This window comes from Pteropus vampyrus, unplaced genomic scaffold, assembly GCF_000151845.1.
Source record: "Pteropus vampyrus isolate Shadow unplaced genomic scaffold, Pvam_2.0 Scaffold104, whole genome shotgun sequence".
In the NCBI taxonomy this organism is placed as follows: Eukaryota; Metazoa; Chordata; class Mammalia; order Chiroptera; family Pteropodidae; genus Pteropus; species Pteropus vampyrus.
The window spans coordinates 3,956,200-3,974,169 of NW_011888885.1; the positions used below are offsets into that span (position 1 = coordinate 3,956,200).

A 17,970-nucleotide genomic window follows, 5' to 3' on the forward strand; every position below is an offset into this window, starting at 1 on the left:
CTGGGGGTCTAATAAGCAGCATGGTGATTATAGTTAATAATATTGTATTATATACTTGAAGTTTGCTAAGAAAGTAGATCTTAAATATTCTCACCACAAAACAAGATGACGATGGATATGTTAAGTAACTTGGTTGTAGTAATCAATTTACAATATATGTGTGTATACCAAATCAATCTGTTGCATTCCTTAAAAAATCATGTCATACAACCTAAATATATACAATTTTTATTTGGCAATTATACCTCAGTGAAGCTGGCATGGCAGAGGGGAGAACACACAAGTAGGAATGAACGCACTGATTTGTTCAGGGTATGGAAATGAAACAGAATGATGTGTATTCATTCATTCCACAGATTGTATTGAAGGACTGTAATATGGCAAACACTGGGGAGAAAATGGTATGCAAAGCATGTAGTGCGGTCCAGCTTTCTCTCATGCATCCATCCACTTATCCATCTACCCATTTGATAAATAGTTGTTGAGTGCCTACTCTGTGCCAAGCACTGCAATGGGAAGCATGGATATAATGGTGGCATCGAATCCAAACTCTAGGTCTACAAGGGAACACAGGTCTAGAGTCACGTAATCCTGACCCTTGCCATCCACTAAATTCTGTTGTGGACCACAGTTCTAACCCAACTTCCAGTCCTGACTTTTCCCTGTCTACCAAACTCTCTTGTCATTTGTGATGTTGAACTGGAGCTGGGGAACTTACCTAAAGAATTGTTGCAAAAATGAAGCTACATGGCAGTGGGAACCTGGATTAGTTTAGTGATCACTAGGTGGGACATGAGCATTCGTAAGCAAAGAGCTCACCCAAATTTGATTGTTGATAAGATTTTGAGGATGATAGACATCTACATGTAGTAAGATACCTGCATCTTTTCTCACCTGCTAATAAGAAGCATGTTGATGCAAAAGTCAAATAGAAAAATCAAGAGAAGTTTAATGTCTTGGAGAAGTCACTATATCATAGAAAATAAATATAGCATCTCAACAGAAAATACACTGCAGACTTATTGGATAATCCATCCCAGTACAAAATCAAGAAAAGACCAACAGATCATTTGTGTGTTTTTGTTTTCTGTTTAGTGACTGATTCTGTTGTGTTTGGGCCCCGAGTTTCAGTGATGGCATGACGATTCTTTCTCCTAATGTATCATGAAGATAACTGAGCCCTGTTACTTTTGCAAATGATAAAGAAAATGCCCTAAATGCCTGTCAAACTCAAAACAGACTGGAACAGCTGGAGGTTTCTGTTGGATTATACAAATGTGAACACAGTGAGAAGTTACAAAAGACTGAGATACCCACCACTGGGATGGCCTGTGAGGCTAGGCTCAGCTGATCTCCTTACACATCTGGGTATCAGGGCTTTCATCATTTGCCTACTTTTGACATTTATATAAGGGGATAATTTGGGACACACATACAGAGAAAGCGGTAATTAGGAGGAGACGGGGAGAGGGAGGTGTTCCCATCCTCCAATAGCTAAAGGACAGTGTATTTTGGGATACCCAGATGTTTTGCAGGAATTTAAAATGTTTCACCCGATGTTTAAATTTGTAGGAAATCGTTGCCTGATGCTGCGTTGGTGAATTTTTTCGGAATTTCTAGAGGCTGAAGCAGATCACCTACTTTCATTGATGTTATGCTTTTTACCTGCTGTTTAATTCTTGTTCCCCAACCAGTTTCATCATTACTGACATGTGCTTGTTGAAGCCAAGAGGATGCAGCTTTAGTATAAACTTCGAGCCGGTCATGTGGTTATCCAGAGACATCATCCTGGTCATTTTTTTTTTTTTTGAAGTTGAGTAGGTGAAAATAATTAATGGGCTGGTTTATTGACACGCATTGAAACATTCTTCTCTTTGTGGTTTCAATTACCAGCTTCAATAGACTAATTTCAAATTTTATCTGAAGTACCAGTAATTACGTGGGGCAAGAAAGATGTCTTCTGAAATGCAATTGGATAATACCTACCACTATTGTTAGGCTAAATCTTAAACATAAGACAGACACACAGAGCTTAATGCCTACATGAACCAGACTGTTTTCTGACTTTCTGTGTTCTCAAGAACGAGTCATCCTGATTCACTGGCAAGTAAATTCTGAGAAAGCAACATATTGAGGAGAAAATAAGGTTGGCAGCTTAGTTGATCTCAGTTCTATGCTGGATGTGAGGAATGGATGAGAGCAGAATGAGGAAGGGAGTTAGACCTGGCTTCAAATCACCAGCTCAGATATGTACTAGTTAAATGTCCTTGGTTAAGTTACTCAACTCTCTGAGTTTCAGTTTCTCCTCTATAAAATGAGACTAATAAAACTCATTATTGAGGACTACAACTATGAATAATTTGATGCATAGCTAGCCTCTTTCCAGTGTACCACCAGTGGCATAATCCATGACTCAGTCAGTAAATGGAACTGGCTGTGATAACTGTTGCTATTTTTGTCCTTTTAATTTTCACTGTCACTTAGATGGACACAAGTATCCAGTGAAGTGTATTTTCTTATGATCTTGATTTTACAAATGAGGAGACTGAAGCTCAAGAGAAAATGTGTGAGGCTCAAGTCAGTGCACCAGGGTAGAAAGGAAATTATATAATACAAGAGTTAAAACCGAGGATCATACAAGAGTTAAAACCGAGGATCCGGACCAGACAGCTTGAGTCTTGAATCCTGATTTCACCAATTGCCAGTTGTTTTTTGTTTGTTTGTTTAAATCTTGGGCAAGTTATTTAAAACCTCTATGCCTCAGATTCCTAGAAATCCTGTAAGAATCAGGATAATAATAAGGTCTACCTCCTGGATGATCAAATGAGCTAATGAATGGAAACTATCTAGGGTAGTGATTAACACGTGGTAAGCACTCAATAAATATGATGATTATTAGGAGAACCAGGACTGTTCTACTGGCCCTAAATGCTGTGCTGTTTCTGTCACACTGCTGTCTTCCAGGGGGTCAACTTTGGAGCTTCTCCGAGTGTGCTTTTTATACTTTTAGTGTTTTTTGAGGCAAGGGCATGCACTGAAGATATGAAGATGGGCCAGACAACCTCTAATGCTCCAGTGTCCCCAAAATACCGCCTCTGTTCTAAAGTCCTAAAGTCACTAATCCTAGCAGGTTTCCTCAGAGCTCAGGCATGTATGGTTTCTTAGCTGCAGCAGAGAAAGAGAGAAGGCTTTTTGATCAAGAAGCTTGATCTTATAAATTAGCATCTGTCACTATACTCAAAATAATATGGCACTGACATAGGAATACATATATATAGATACTTAATATGTGATAAAAGTAATATTCGACTTGATGAGGAAAGATGGTTTATTTAATAAATAATGCTGGCATTATTCATTTTTTATCTGGGAAAAATCTTGGACCCTTGCATCATACCATATACAAACTATCTCTGATAGATTTTAAAATCAAGTGATAAAAGGTATAACAACAAAAACATTTTTAAAACATTTAGGAAAATATTTATATAATTTATAGTTGGAGATGCAATATTAAATAATAGAGGAAACCCAGAAACTTTATAAAGGAAAAGATCAATAAATCTAACTATACAACATTTAAAAATCCCTCTATAGCATAATATCAAAAATAAGATTAAAAGCTAGATAATCGGCTAAGAGAATGTTTATATCACAGGACGAAGGGTTAATATTTCTACAGTTTAAGTGACAGATAAAGTTTATATGAAAAACACTAAATAACCCAGAGAAAAATACGTGAAGAAATATGATCAGAAGAGAAATGCAAATGGCTAATGAGCATATGAAAAGATACTCAACTTCGGTGGTAGTTTGAAAATGCAAATTAAATCAATGAAATTCTATTTTTCCTGGTAGACTGCCACAAATAAATAAATAACATCCAGTGCTATGGAGATTATGGGGAAATGGACATATCACACAGAGCTAGCCGATAGGAGTGTAAATATTCATAGATACTGCTGATATCTTTCAAAGTAATCTGTCAGTGCGTAGTGAAATAAAGCACGTGCGTTCCTGGACTGAACAATACTACCTTGCGGAATCTTTCCCCCGAAAAGAAAACAACAAGAAAAAAAAAGTATATTTGAGGTTATTTATTTCAGCATTGATTTTCATGGTAAAATAAGATTGAAATAACCTTAATGTTTTTCATGTAAGGAATGATTGAGAAAAGTCAGGTGCCTTAAACTGTGGTAGCTCTGCAGCCTAACACATGAATGAGTAGCTAGCTCTCTGAAGGACTGACATGGAAGACATTCCTGGCATGTTGTTAATTGAAACAAAATATTTTTAAGTAGAACCTCTCTAAGTATATGTATATATATTTGGGTATGTTTGAGTGAAAGATGTTGAATGATGCCTAATAAACTGTTCACACTGATTACCTCAGGGGTATCACTGGGAGGAGAGAGAGAGATGATTACCTCCTGCTCTGTACACTTGTGTTTTGTTTGACACGTTACCACACGTGCATTGCTTTGTTTTAAAGAAAGGGACTGACCTCAAATTCCGGTCCTTTATTTACTGGCCGGGTGACCTTGGGAAGTTACATAACCTCTTTACATCTTATTTTTCTCATCTATAAAATAATGGTACTATTACCTCACAAAGTCGTGGGGAGGATTCAGCAACATATGATGTGTCGAGTTCCTAGCACAGGGCTTATTGAATAGTGGGTGATCAGCAAATGAACACTCCCGTTTCCTTCCTTCACCATCATCTGATATGTCTTCAGGGATGCAGACCAGTCACCACATTGAAGCCAAGCAAAACAGGAGTATGACGCTGCCATACAAACATATAACTCAGCAACTTCCAAAAGCTAAATTAAGATGATTTTCTTGGGAGTTAAAACCATTGTGATTGACCCATATTGCCACTCCCTCCCTCCATTCATCCAGATATCTAGAGTTAGGAATCCAAGAAATAATTGCATATGGCTCATTAAAAGTATGAAATTAAGCGACCAGTCCTATGACCAAGGACCAGTTGGGTCGTGTGGACATCTGACAGCTGCCTCTCCTCTCCCTCCTGCCTGGGTCCTTCACCCTTGACGTCCCTGGCCTGCTGCAGTGGTGGAATCTCAGTGTTGGTGGCCATACCCTTCTCTGGCATCTCCTCACTCGACCCCCTCTCCAACACTCATTGAATACCTATTTTAGACAACATTATGCTAGAGCTTTTTTCAACATGTTCTCACTTAATCTTCCCCAAAACTCTGTGAAGTAATGATCATCCCCATTTTACAGATGCAGAAAATAAGGCTATGGAAGTTTAGCCACCTTTTCAAGGTTCTAGGGTGAGGATACATATTAATGCATGATTTTCTCCTACTCAGTAATAACTCTCCAAGTTGGAGATGTCAGAAGATCCGGGGGCTTAAATTCTCCCTACATAATAGTTATTCAAATCCCAGTGATAGTTGGTATCAGGTGCTAGAAACAGCATGTCTGTCCATGTGAGAAAGAACTTTAGTCTTTCAAGTAGCTATAGTACTTTCCTGGCTTGCAACCTGTAGCTATATTTTCAGACCAAACTCAAGTGTCTCCTTTTCTAGGAAGGCTTTACCCCAGTACTTGAGAAAAGGATCAGAGTCTGTTTATTCCCGCCTCTGTATTTAAGCTTTAACATGCACACACCTTGAGTATAACACTTGCCATGTTTTGTTTTAACTATTTGTTAACTTGCAGATTGGGGCGTCCTTAAGAGTGGGGGCATTTTTTATGTGTTTCATTTGAGATGTTCTTTTAATTTTTTAGGCGAATGTACAAATTCATGATGATTTGTTAAATAGGATATCTGCAAGCCCCGAAATGTCCCCAAGTGAGAGAATGGGGAGCCCTAGTTAGAGGCCCAGCAATGGAAGAAGAAGCCAGCAGCAAAAGAGTTATTCCAAGCCACTTCCCCCTGTGAAATAAATCTGAAATCATCAAGGGGTCAAAAGCCTGCAGCAGCGGGTATTTTAAGCATGCTCATTAATAATAGCTCAAAGTGAGGATTTATTACAGTTGAGAAAAAAGGAAAGAGACAGTAAATCAGCATTGCTGAGGGAAAGAGCAAGAGAAAGATGTGAGTTCTTATTTAAAATGTATTCATATGCTTTATAGCCCTAAAGTAGAGATGGCTGTATTGAAGTGGAAGGCTTTATTTGTAGGACTGAATTCACTGAAGATATGTTTTATGCCAGTATTCATTTTCCCAACTTTCATTTGCTTTCCTTTGGTCAAAAAAGTTGAGGACTTAGTTTATTGCTTAAAAGCAAGAATAGATTGCCTTAGCTGTCTCTTCGTGAAAATATTCCTTGCTCTAAATGATGGCTTCTAAGGAAAGCACTAGTTGGATCCTAAGAAAATGCTATTTTATTGGCACATATGTTGAAGAGAATAGTTTTTAAAACATTCAATTAGTTCTGCCTTTGAGATAGAATTTAAACAAACCCAAAGCAATAGGATTAAATTCGTGTAAAAATCCAACTGTTGCTTGGGAATCAATTCTTTTCCCACTCAGACTACGCCAAGGATGATCAAGCTTGCTCTTGGCCGTATTCCAGCCAAGACAGATACATGCTTTTAACTCATAAATCAGACCGTAGTACTCCCTTGCCTAAAACTCTCAGTGGTTTTTTAATACGTTAGAGTAAAATGCCAACTCCTTACTATTGTCTGCAGACCCCCGAACCATCTGGCCTCGATTGACCTGACTAACCTCATCTCGTCTCACTTTTCTTCTCATCTGGTTCATCAGGTTCAAGTAAACTGGCTGCTTCTTTGTTCCTTGAACATATCAGGCTCTTCTCTGCCAAGATCTGCTCCTCGACTCTGCCTTGGACACCCCTTCCTCTGCCACTGTTCAGGAGTGACTCCTCTCAGTCCTTCCGGGATCTACTAGTTGTCACTTACGGAGAAATTACCCCTGACCATTCTACCTGGTTATCTCCCCTTCCATGCTTTATTCTGTAATTTATTATCATCTTGTCTATATAGCACGCTTACCAAAAGTTCTAATTATATAGATATACATATATAAACTTGGGGATGAATGAAACCTCCCATATTCCTCGCTAGACTGCAAGATCCACGAGAGCAGCAACCATATGTGCTTCATTCATTGCTAAGTACCCAAAGCTGATGACAGTGCCTGGCCCATAGTAGGTCCTCAGTAAATATTTGCTGTGTGAATTCTCAGTGTCAGGCCTAATGCCGGACATGTAATAGGCTATCAGTAAACACTTTTTAATTGAGTTTGTCTTGTTCCTATAGAATTTTTATAAGCTGCATAGATTTATATAAGCTACATAAATTAATTCCAAGTGCTGAACTCCCCCGTCCACAATAGCATGGTCTCAGCTGAGACGACAAATGACAATTCGGGACAAACGAGTGAGGAGAATGCCTAAAAGCTCAAACTGACTTTGGAGCATCTTCTCTAGGATAAAAATGTCAATGAGGCAAGTTTTAGCTCTCAGTGTCAGACTTGATCCGTCTGGTTCCTTGCTCTCTTTACCTATTTCTTGTTTTGGTGAGACTTTTTTTGTTTTTGTCTGGGAGTTACCATGTTGTGTTAATAAACTGAACTTGAACTTTTTTGGTTTCACTGGGTTTGAACAAGCCACTGTGATAGGTTTTCCAAGGCTCACATTTTAAGCAGCGAAAATCACAGTCAGTGGGCCTCTTTCATAGTTCACCGGACCCCAAGCCAAGAGACCATTTGGGATTTGTAGCTTAAGGTAACATCAAAAACATTGTCATGGAAAATGTTTTGGCGAGATAACACATAGCAGTGATTCAGCCATTAAGTTCCACGGTTTAGGCTCTGTGAAAATTAATTTGCAAAAAAATCCAGGTCTGTTGTGTGTTCTGGTTTATATGTAAACTAGAAGATTGTGTGAAAAGGATGCCAGGGATGATACCATTTAAACATTTTCAGACCAGTTGTCCATGAATTAGAGTGATTCTCACTCAATTTTACTTCATTTACATTTACTTTTTTTCTCAACAATTAGTTGTATTGGTCAAGATAGAAAAAGACACAGTATTAGCTAATAAGCCATAATATATGTTGCTTTAAAAAGGTGACAGAAAGTTTGAAAAGTCGATTTATTGGGACAGCCCCAGAAACTAAGAGAAAAAAATAATTCTACAATAATTGTCTAAATTTGGTAATAGAAGCAGTGCCATAGCTTTCTGCAATGCCACCTCTATACCCAGGGGTGACGTGGGATCAATAATATGGAGGGGAGTTAAGTATCAGAATCCTGAGAATAACTGGGAGTTCTGCACAGTCCAGAGGGAGAGTTTCTTACTCTAAATCTTTCATAATTTACTGGACCCCGAACCTTGGTTCATTATGTCCAGCCTCGTTCTGCAGGTAAAACCTGTAGGTTCACTTTTATGCCCCAATAAGTGTGGGTACTCCATCCTCTCCTGTTTTCACAGCCTCCTTCCCAATGCATTTTCCTAAAACCTAGATTATACCACATTTGCAGACCTATTCCTGGTCCATTTGGCACCTGTGGTCCCTGTACTAGCTTTGACACCTTAATTATTGTCCCAACACATAACACTGATTCTAAGAGCATCGACTGCCTTCATTTGGGCTAGAACCTTGCCCAGTCCAGCCAGCCCCAGAACGTGACCCGTGGAGCAGCTCTTTGTGAGCAGTCGTCCCCATCAGGTCTCCTTGGGGACCTCTTCCTGCAGATGAGACACAAACACAGTCTCTCTTGCCTGAATTAAAGCCTTTTTTTCTCTCCAGCTGAAGTTGTATGGCTTTTTAAAAATCCTAACTTTATTTGGGATGATTGACATTTAAAGCAGTTTGATTTGAAACTTCGCACTTGAAATTTAATTTAACGGAAAATAGGCACTAATGTTATTTACTCTTGATTTACCAAAAGAAAAATGGTATCAAAAGTCTTACAGTGGTCATGGCTACGATTGACTCTGAAAGTCTACGGCTACTCTGAAAGTCTAGTCCACTGGTGTGTGGAGGCTGATGGGGAGGAGGAGATTGAGAGTAGTGGATGTGCAGTAGCACTAGGAATCTTGAGACCTGGGCCCTTGCTCTGTCCTTCCCTGTCTCTATCTGGCTGTGTGGCCTTGGGTTGAGGACTTTACCCTCTTCCTTTATGGCCTCAATTTCACGTATGCATTTAGATCAGATGATCTCTAAGGCGGCATCTACTTCTGAAAGACTGTTAATTTAAGAGTGATTTAAAATCAGCAATCCAGTGGTAAATAGACTTAGACACCCCCCTCGGGAGAGGAGCTAAAGAGGGACACAGCTGAGCAGGCGTGAGTATTTCTCAGTTATTCTTCAATTGCCTGAGCAGGTGGTTAGAACCAGGCACATAGGTCTTGATAGTAGGGGCATAAAACCTGGAAACTGTTTGTCATAAAGAGCGCCATGCCCAATAAAGCCAAGGCAGATGTTCGCATAAAGTTTTTGCTCTTTGTGTTTTAGTGGAGATGCTTTTGCGGTGTGAAGTTTATTAGTAAGGCACAGTGGTATCTGCCTACCCATGATGCTATATAACAGCAGTCTCGTAATCCGTTTATAGGGTTGGAATTATTTTTGTTAATGGTTTTCATGGGAGCAGATGAAGTTCAATGTATACCAGCTGTAACTACAGTTATCATGCAGCTGCCTTCAAGAGAAGGCCCCCCAGACATCATAGCTGTCCTGACTGTCAAATAGATTATTATCTTGCAGAGTATTAAAGGTAAAAGGAGACTGTTCATTTCCTATTGTGGCTATAACAGATATTCAAAACTTAGTGGCTTAAAACAACACAAATTTATTATCTTACATTTCTGAAGGTGAGAAGTCTGCAATGACTCTCATGGGGTTAAAATCAGTTTTCAGCTGGGCAGTGCTCCTTCTGGAGTCTCTTGGGGGAGAATCTGTCGCTTTGTCCATTCCAGCTTCTGGAGGCCACCTGCATTCCTTGGCTCCTGTCTCCTTCCTCCATCTTCAAAGCCAATATATTCTGTCCTCTCTGACCTCGCTCTTCATCCTTGAATTTTTTCCTGTCTCTCTGACCTTCCTATACCTTTCTCTTAAAAAAGACCCTTCTGGTTACACTGGGCTCATCTACTCATCCCAAGATCCCTAACTTAATAATTCCTGCAAAGTACCTTTTAGCATCAAGATAACATTCACAGGTTCTGGAGTTAGGATGTGGACATCTTCAAAGGGGGGCCATTATTCAGCCTACCGCAGGAACCATAGAGAGCAGCCCAGGCCTGAGACCAATAACTCATCTAAGGTCATAGCTAATCTGTGGCAATGCCATGACAATATCCCCAGCATCCTTACATTTGCCATGTTCGTGTGCGTCACTGACAAAGAGGGGTAGGAGCATATCCCGATGCAGGCTTTATTTTCATAATAAACTTGAAATGATTGAGGAATACATATAGGATTAAGTCAGTGATTTAAACAGAGCAGCTTAGAGGACGGAAGTTTATATTTTTTTAAATAAATTTTGAATGCGAAAGCTTTCTTAAATCTTATAATTTTTCTAAAGCGTGGTACCTTCTAAAGATGTTAAGTGACTTGCGGTGATAACGTAGCTTAAACAGTGATGGGAAATGAGAGTGCCAAGGAGGCACGCCTATATGTTCTCCTTTCTCCTTCCTTCTCATTCTTCCTCCCCCTCCTTCTCATTCTTCCTCTGTAACTCTGGCCATTGCTGCCATTTTGAAAATCAGTTATGCCGGAAAGCCAATTCAAACTCTTTAAAGGAAATAGAGCCACCAGAGGCTTACTTATTGTTACGGGTTAAATCAAATTAGGTATTTGCCTTATTTCACAGGGAAGCCCATATTATTTTGGCACTGAAGCGTTCTTATGAGAATCCAGGGATATTGTTTTCCATTCTTCTCCCCTTGCTGCCTAACGGTTGCCTATGACAAATAAAAGGGTCAGAGAATTTTGGAGTTGGATGGGACTAGACAGACCTTCCCACCTCATTTTTTTTCCCCTGAATTATGGGTCTCTCATATAGAATGTTTGGCAAGTGTTTGCCAGTCTCCTCTCTTGCCTCAGTTTTCTCCATCCATGACGTGGGCAGGAACAATAGCTGCTGTAAATGAAAGACTAAATTAAATCTGATTTCCTGAGAGGACAAGTATATTTGAGAGGGTTATGATTTGATTGTTAGGCTCATCTCCTCTAGGATTCACTCCCTGGATCCCCTTCTGCTGCTGCAGGGTTCAATGTCCTTCATCTAGAGTCTCATAACACATTCGACTTAACCTGACACGCCTCCCACCAGTGGGGTCATGGTTGTTATGTGTATCCACCTTCCTTGCAATTTAACCTAACCGAGGACTGGTCACTCAGTGGGAGCTCACTATACTGCTGATGGATGCTATGGATGGATGAGTGAATTACGGCCATTTAATCTCAGGGGCATGAGGAGGACACAAGGATCCAGGGCCTCAATGGAAATGCTGAGAGGGGCAGGTAAAGGCTGAAGATATAGTTTCTAATCTTCACTGATATAAAATTAGTAGGTTGGCTCCCCCTGCTCTGCTAACTTTCTTAAACAAAAGAAAGTAAGAATGGAAATTGCCATTGAGATTTATCTTAATAGATGTTTTATTGTGACACTGAAGATGAGTAGACAGTTTTCTTTTGGATATTTGCAGTCAGCACTCGATGATATACTTTTTTCTGCCTATCAAATGAACAAATTCTTCAGCTGCTGGTACATTAGGTTAATAACACAGTGTTAGACTCAACAAAGACAAAGTCAAGTTGCCAAGCTCCTGTCTCGCATTGATTGGGAGTGATAAAAACAATTCCTTCCCTCAGTTTGGTCTCGACAACCAAGAGAATCACACCTTGTACGTATCAAATGCCACTTTCTTGTGCATGGGACAAGATTGAGTCTTACATCATTCTTGCCAAATGGGAAAGCAGAGCATCAACTCACGAATTGCTAAATATTTGGTATCCTTCAGACATGTTGCAAAGGTGATAGAGTTGGACTAGGCCATCTTTCCACTAAGGCATTAATGCTAAAAGTATTTATTAAAGAGGCCATAAGATGAATGGATCTGAAACAAGAAAATCTGATCATAAAGATCATGAAGGTAGGACTCAGAAATCAACTAAGATTCAGGCCAGGAAAATACCATAGAACACCCGAAAATCTCTACGGGTGAGAAACATTGGATGACTCTTTGATTTTACCACTTTTGTACCATAGCTCTTTTTATGTTGTTTCCCCAACCTTCCACCCAGTCTGATTGTACAATTTCTTTTTGTTTCTAGTTCCTTCTTTCTGGGGATTGGTGAACTCAGCTTGGAATCTTTGCTCTGTGGGGAAACGGCAGTCACCAGTCAACATAGAAACCAGTCACATGATTTTCGACCCCTTTCTGACTCCTCTCCGCATCAATACTGGCGGTAGGAAGGTAAGCAGCCCTGTTGCTTCCGTCATGAAGTCGAAGGGAGTGGGAAGATGCTGATTCTAAAAGCCAAGCCATCTCTGTGATGAGTTTGTCTTCTCATCTAGGAATAAATACCACAGACCTCAGGCCTACTGCCAACAAATATAATTATGTCTGAATTGTGCTTTTTCTCCCTAGCTAGCCAAACCCTCATGTTTCTAATTACTCTTGTACCCCCTGGAGGTTGCCTGAGGTTCTACCCCTTGGTACCCCAAGAAGGTCAGAACACAGAGTTGTCTCCCCTGCAAATCATGCTGGGAAAATCCTCCTTCCCAGAAACCTTTTTTCCTTGGGCTTCTCTGAACCTGAACAAAGTGAAAATAAAATTCTTAACAAAAGTAAAATCAGATGTTCATCATCCTAGAAGGAAAAAACAAACAAAAATCACCCTAGATGATTTATAAGAATATCAATAATTAATCTTCCTAGGGGCATGTTGCTAGCTAAGAATCCTAGCTCCTGTACAGAAATGCTGAGCTGTGCTTTGTGATTCTCACACCAACATACCTCCTCCCCTTCCTCCTCCCCCTCCTCCAAGGAGCTCCTCCTCAATTTGTGGAAGGGCACGGTGCCCATGGGGTCTTCTCATTACTGGAATCGAACATTTCCCTTGCTGGTTCATTTCTATTTGGCAACCTTTTACTGTTGAGTAGATTGTTGAAGGTGGAAAAAAACACACACAGAGAAAATTATGTTTGAAGGTGATTTAGCTGTTGCGAACTCAAGAGGAATGGAAAATCATTTTGTGTAAGAAATTGGGGTTAAAATTTTGGACAACTTTTGTATTGCTGGTGGCTGATTCTCCAGGATTTGGATTCCTTGGGCTCTGCTCTCTCCTCCACTTATGCAAAATATAGATGGTAGCAGGATAAAATAACTATTCACCTTACTTACCACAGTTTGTAATGGATTTTTTCCCATTCTGATATATTAGCATGTATTTTTTCCTGTCACACAAAAAAATCTAATGACTCATCAAAGCGTGGTTAGAGACTTTGACTCAGGTCACAGGGCAGGTTATCAGAGGCCTTGCATATGATTGAGACTATTTAGCTATATAATATTTGTGTGCTGTTTTAAATATGTCTTGGGAGCATTTCTTCAGAAAGGTCCGGTGTATCTGATGTAGTTTATTACTCTGATTCCATAGAAATCTAACTTACCCTAATTGTCGTTCTATATGCGGTTTTATTTTTACAAACCCTCAAAAGGACTTGTTGTGGATTCTACATGTTTCTCTTTCTAAAAAGGGGAATTATTCAAATCAATTCATGAGAATGGATAGGTTCACTGACCATTATTTAAGAAGGGCAAGTTGCAGTTTTGACTAAATATTCAATTCTTTTTTTCTTGGAGAGGGTGATCAAGGGAATAATTGTTTTCTATGAGAAAGGAAAATCAATTTTAAAAAAGCCCAAAGCAGAAGGAGGATTGGTAACTGAGTTCCAGAAATTATCTCAAAGATGACCAGCAAGGCTAAGGCACAGAGACCGAAGAGGAGATGACGGGGACGTAGGAGTAGAGGAGGAAGACAGAGGCCAAATCCTGAGGTCATGTCATGGAACTGGGTCTTTTCCCTACGAGTTAAATAGCAAGCGTTTGAAGCATTTTTAGGTAAAGGGTATGTAGAGAGTGGGAAGGGAAAGGAAGCAAAGCTAACACAAATAATGGATATATAATTTTCACTTTTCATTCGACCATCTTACAGGAAAAACTTGATGTGACAGGGGGAAAAAAACTAATTGCAAGACAGCTTCTCCCTAAAATTTATTGGGAAAGAAGGAACTGGGAGATAGCCTGGTGTTAAAAATCACTCGGATGTATGTTTTGTTTTGATGGTTTTTGTTGTTGACAGATGATTTTTTTTAAATTTCCAGTTCAGTAAAGTACACCTGATCCAAATCAATTTTCAAAAGCATTGGAGTTTGGAATTTGGAAAATATTTACTTCTGATGATGTAAATATTTATATCTGGCACGATTTGTGTTGTCAGCTATTTGAAGAGCTGAGAACTGTTTCATGGTTTCTTTTTGCATTTGTGAAAGATGGAAAAGAAAATATAGATGATAGCAGGATAAAATAACTGGTATTGAACTGCCTAAGTTTGATAGGCAATAGCTAAATCATGCTGGCAATCTCTTTAAAGGTGGTTTTTAATGAATTGCAGATTTAGTTTGGAAGTGAGGATTCGAATCACTGTCCACATTTAGTTTTGCCTTGAAGGAATGTGTTTTCAACTCAAAGGGCTTAAAAAACACCCTGTAAGATGGGGAGGTTTGTAGAATTTGGGCAAGGTGTCACATTTTGAAGTCTGAGATTAGCTGGTTATTTGCATGTTAAATGCATCCCGGTCTTATGTTGCATTTTTATCCATGACCATTATCCCTGCCCATGTTGAAATGTTTCTTATTTACAAACCCATGAAGCAGCATTGCCACAGTCCTGACTTGTGTTACTGAGTTTATTTTAATGTGTTTGACCTGGCATAGGCTCAGTTGATGAACTAAGGGCTTTTCTTAGCATGAGTGAGGACTGAAATTCAACCTGAACATGAAAATACAAAGAATACTACTAGTTAGATGAGAATCAAAACATATCGTGTCTTGGATATAGTAGAGGATATTCATTTTACTTGAGCAATGAGATTTCTTTTACCTTTCAAGTTGCTTATTTTCGATGGTAGTTTTTAAGCAGTGTTTGTTTTTTTCTTAAAGGAGAGTGTTTTTTATTCAGTTATTCATATATGACACGTAGGACTCATATGGACAAAATCCAAAAACATAAAAAAAAAAGTACTTTTTAAACAACACTTGCTTAAGCTCGGGTTGCATGTAGATACAAGAATCTTATCATGGAACCAGGCTCCCACCCTTGACCCTATTATATTTAATTCCCAATAGTCTAAATAGTTGAGCAGGGGATAAAATCTTGGAGCTATTTAATCTATTTTAGATGAAACTACTAAATCAACTCAGGAATCAAACAGGGGCAGGTGGAGATAATTCTTCCTTCCTTGTCTCAGATCATTAAAAGTTTCTTTATACAAGAAATTGGATTATGATATAACTGGTGTTTTAAACTCAGTTTAATTCTGTTTGTTTTAAAGATAGAGACCCTTGTCCGTAATTGAACTTACACAGATTCACATATATTTTGACTTTCCTTCTTTTTTCTCATACCAAATGAGTGTACATAATGTGTTCATATGTTAATTTTCATGTGCTGTGCTCTTAATTAAGCTTCTTGGTAATATGAAAGTAAAGATAGAAAATGAAAATGTTATCCCACAGTGAAATATGAATAACTTCCCTTGATCATTTTGGGGTATGATAATTCCTCTAGATATTTGCCTGGAGTATTCCTGATACAGGTAGGTCCTGGAGGGTTATGGGTTAAAAGGTGAGTTTAGCTCTCATGGAGGAGACACGGTCCACAGATAACCTCTCTGCTGTTCTAAAATATCTAAAAGAAGAAAAAACATATTAAAATTGAGTCTGAAATCACTTAACTGATTCCACCATTTTAACTGAAAATTAGTTTTGGCATCTTTCCTCATCTTTCAGCTCTTTTAATAAAATGGACATCTCGATAGTTTTAATGATGTGAGAATTACTCATGATATGTTAAATGTAAAGGGTAGCATCTAAAATCAGCTACTTAACGATCCCAATTTTATTTTAAAAATTCCCATAATATGCATAGAATAGAGACCAGGATTAAGGGTAATAATGTTTTCTTTTTACTTTTCTAAAGTTTCTAGATTTTTTTCAACAAACTCACATTAATTTAATGATTGAAAAACACCTATTGTTTTTTAACTTCTCTCTCCATTTTAGGCGAAATATACTTTGACTTGATAAATACGGTAGATAGAATAATGTTCCCTCCTAAATATATCCACATCCTAATCCCCAGAACCTGTAAATACCTTACACAACAAAGGATATCTTGAAGATGTGATTAAGTTAAGAATCTTAAAATGGAAAGATTAGCCTATATTATCCAGGTGTGCCCATTGTAATCACAGGGTCCTTATAAGGAAAAGACAGTATTTGGAGGATCAGAGTCAGCGAAGGGGACGTGACAGCAGAAGCAGAGGACACAGCAATGCATCGCCACAAGCCAACGAATGCGGGCAGCCTCTAGTGAATGCAGTTTACTTATCTGTATTTTGTGGTTTGAGAAATGCCTTGACTTGCCATAGTGATAATACCCTTTCTCAGAAGGAAGTGACAAAGAGTCTCTTATTTAGATTTAACTCTAACCAACAAGGAAAAGCAGCTGAGTGATGTGGAAGGGATGGTAAAACTCTGGAGAAAATGAATGTGTCATCTTAGAAAATATGGTAGCCAAGGTAAAAAAAAGAAAGTGTTCAGCATTGTCAGACATGAATCCTAACCCTTCAAAAGGCAGATGTTTGAAATATCATAGCTAAAATGATATGATCTCATTACTTCGTGGAAGATAACTCTAGAGGATTGGGAAGCTGTTAAAAATGAAATTATGGTAATACAATTACAAATGATGGTACCAAAAAAAAAAAAAAAAAAAAACTGGTGGGAGTTAAGGATACGAATGTGGTTGCACAGGGAGTTTTTCGAGGAATAATTTTTTCAAATGACATATAAGAGGTGTGAGTAAAAGAGCTTATAGCCAAGGGTGAGGACACAAGGATAAGTAAACTGTCAAAGTGGTTTCAGAGAAAATAAGGCTCGGGATGAGTTGAGACTTCCGGAATGAGAAGATCTTTTTAAAGCTACGATTAGAGGAAGCAGGAGCATTGAAGACAGTGTGGACCTCCATTTGGGGGAAGATAGATGGCCACAGATGTTCTGCTTTGGGTTTGAACTTTAGGTTTGCCACCGACCACCTAGATACAAGAGGCCTAACCTTTCTAAGTTCTGGTTGCTTCATTTGTAAAGGGAGATCTTAATAGTACACACCTTACAGTTTTGTGCTAGAGGGAATTATATGAAATAATGTACTTATTTTCAGGCCGTAATGCAATTAGGCCAGTGACTGGCAAAGAAGAAAATGCTCCATGATCGTTAGCTACCGTCTTAGTCCATCGGGGCTGCTGTAACAAACAGACACAGACTGGATAGCTTATAAAGAACGGAAGTTTATGTCTCACAGTTTTTGGTGGCTGGGAAGTCTAAAATCAAGGCACTGGCATGGTCTGTCTCATTCTAGTGAGGGCTCACTTTCTGGTTCATAGCTGATACCCTCTGGCCGTGTCCTCACAGGGTAGAAGGAGCTAGGGAGCTCTCTCTGTGAGACCTCTTATAAGGGTTCTGATTGTGGGGGACTCTGCCCTTATGACCTAATCACCTCCCAAAAGCCTCACCTTCTAATGCCACCGCCTTGGGGAATAGGATTTCAACCTGTGAGTCTGGGGGAGACATAAGCATGTAGACCACAGCCACGATCACCAGAGATGATGTTGCTGTCAGCGAGAAAACACAACTTAACTCCCACTTGAGTTCCTCTGTCAAAGAGATGAATA

The 17,970-nt window shown here is 39.1% G+C and overlaps 1 protein-coding gene across 1 annotated transcript in view; it reads left to right on the plus strand.

Annotated features, from left to right (window-relative positions):
• Nucleotides 1-17,970, plus strand: part of CA10 (carbonic anhydrase 10) — a 452,828-nt gene that overhangs the window by 147,804 nt on the left and 287,054 nt on the right. Inside the window, 1 exon segment of the mRNA XM_023533503.1 lies at nt 12,286-12,428. Within this exon segment, the coding sequence (XP_023389271.1) occupies nt 12,286-12,428 (143 nt within the window).